Source organism: Anopheles cruzii, unplaced genomic scaffold, assembly GCF_943734635.1.
Source record: "Anopheles cruzii unplaced genomic scaffold, idAnoCruzAS_RS32_06 scaffold03563_ctg1, whole genome shotgun sequence".
NCBI lineage: Eukaryota > Metazoa > Arthropoda > Insecta > Diptera > Culicidae > Anopheles > Anopheles cruzii.
The window spans coordinates 1-1,993 of NW_026457148.1; the positions used below are offsets into that span (position 1 = coordinate 1).

A 1,993-nucleotide genomic window follows, 5' to 3' on the forward strand; every position below is an offset into this window, starting at 1 on the left:
AGATATGGACGTCGTTCACTTTGGTGTTGTTGAGAGTGGTGGGCATGTGGATGTGGTTGGTGTTGTTCACGATCGCCGGAACCCGATATTGCACACTGTTGTCGAACTTCTCCGGATCTTCGTCGGTGGTTTCCGCTTGCAGGATAATGGTGCGATCGAGCTGCTTAAGGGCCGGCTGTCGGACCACCTTCAGTGGCTCCACCGGAATCAGTATCTCGAACGGTCGCACCGTCTGTAGCACCGGTTCCAGGGCGTTCACCTCGCGTGGAGCCACCGGTTCCCGCTTCTCACGCTGTCGCCGAGTGTCCTCGATGCACTGCCGGTACGTCTCATACTCGGTATCCGTGCACACCTTGTCCTCCACCTCGTTCAGGCCGCAAGGCACCGCATCGATGGATCGTGCCACACAGCACACTATGACTATCGTTACACCTAAAAGATTCATCTGAAGAAAATCGAACCGAAACACTTTGAACCGTCAGTGAAAGGTGTCACAGGACCTGGTTTCGTGATGCGTTTAGTTCAGTCATCAATGCAGTGCGCGTAGCCTAGTAGCGAAATCATTTATCACATCCGGTGACTCAAAGCTGCCACACGAGTGTCAAAAATGTCACTAAATAAAAGAAACCAAACCGTTATCCTCGTTATCTCGGCCGGATTGCAAGGTACTTAGGCCGCGCACGCATATCGATCGAGGCTCAGATTGAGCAGAATCGACAGTTTATCACTTCATAGCAACTCTATCCACGGCTCTACCGTTGCGGACACTTTGGTTTCATCCTACCGATCTCTTGCTTTTGAAGATCCACAACCTTTCTTACTAACCGTGTGAGAGCAATGGACCGTTGGCCGCACAAATGTATGAATCTCTCCGCCTGCAGGTAGCCGAAGGGTTGGTTAATGACTGAAAGCCCACCTCAACGAGGAAGCGCGACAGCACGGCAGGAGCTACCTTCGGAATGCTTCTTATCAACCCGAAGCTTGCTATCACTTCCTAAAATAATATCTACCTTCTTTTATGGCTCTATTTTTCAACATGGTCCCGTTTCTAAGCAGTTTAGCAGTTGTAGCACACTTCCGAAAACGGTATGTCGCTGATGGCCAGGGCAAGTATGTTCAGGAAATTCCAATTCCTAAACGACGCAATCATAAGATCGCGGTAGTCGTAGTTCGTGATAACCTGTGGATCAAATAAGAAGTAGATATTAGTGATCCGTTGTTATTCTTGCGGATCAACATCACTCACCTCCCGGGAAATCATCTGCACATGTTTATTATTCGGATAACCAGCGGTTACAATGTTGTTCGAGTTGTCGATGGACATGAATTGCAGCGAACCTGTGTAGTCGACCAGGTTCGCTTCGAAATCCAGCACTACTGCGATTTCGTGCCACTTCAAGGATGCCGACACCGAAACTTCCGTGTCGAGAAGCGTCTCAGTGAAGCGCTGCATATCCAGGTCAATTGCGCCTATCTTGGCGACAAACGCAGAGTGAAACGAAACCTGACCATCGATGCGGATGCCCTTATCAGATACGCTAGAGAGAGAAATCAATTGAAGTTTAACTTACATTTCTTAAACTGTGCTAATCGCAATCGTCCTTTTCAGCTCTACAATACTACTTTTAATCACATTGAAAAGGAGTGATTGATCGAGCGATTTACGCTAATCGTTAATTTTCAACAACACTTTTCCATTCCACTTTCCAAGGAAAACGATAAGACGATGCTCATAAATCATGATTAACTGTTATCGGTACTAGTGCCGCCCAAAAAGGGACTTCACCACGCCCGAAGAGTGACGGAGCAGTTCTGCACGGGTGCGATCGGATCGTGGCCAGCCGCGCAAAACGCTTTTAACTTACTTTATCGGCGCAACATAATCACCAATCGATAGCGAGTTTCCCGTGATGTATCTGGTCTCCAGTATGTCCACCACTCGCTTCCCAACTCTTTCGAAATAGCCTCGGGCATCAACGACTACAATAAAACA

The 1,993-nt window shown here is 48.2% G+C and overlaps 1 protein-coding gene across 1 annotated transcript; it reads right to left on the reverse strand.

The window, feature by feature from the left end:
- Window positions 1-1,057: 1,057 nt before the first annotated feature.
- Window positions 1,058-1,978, reverse strand: LOC128277044 (uncharacterized; the record flags this gene model as incomplete). Its single annotated transcript, XM_053015494.1, has 3 exons — window positions 1,058-1,180; window positions 1,247-1,538; window positions 1,866-1,978. Coding segments are annotated over 3 exons (528 nt in total), but the record flags the coding sequence as incomplete, so codon positions are not given.
- Window positions 1,979-1,993: the final 15 nt, after the last annotated feature.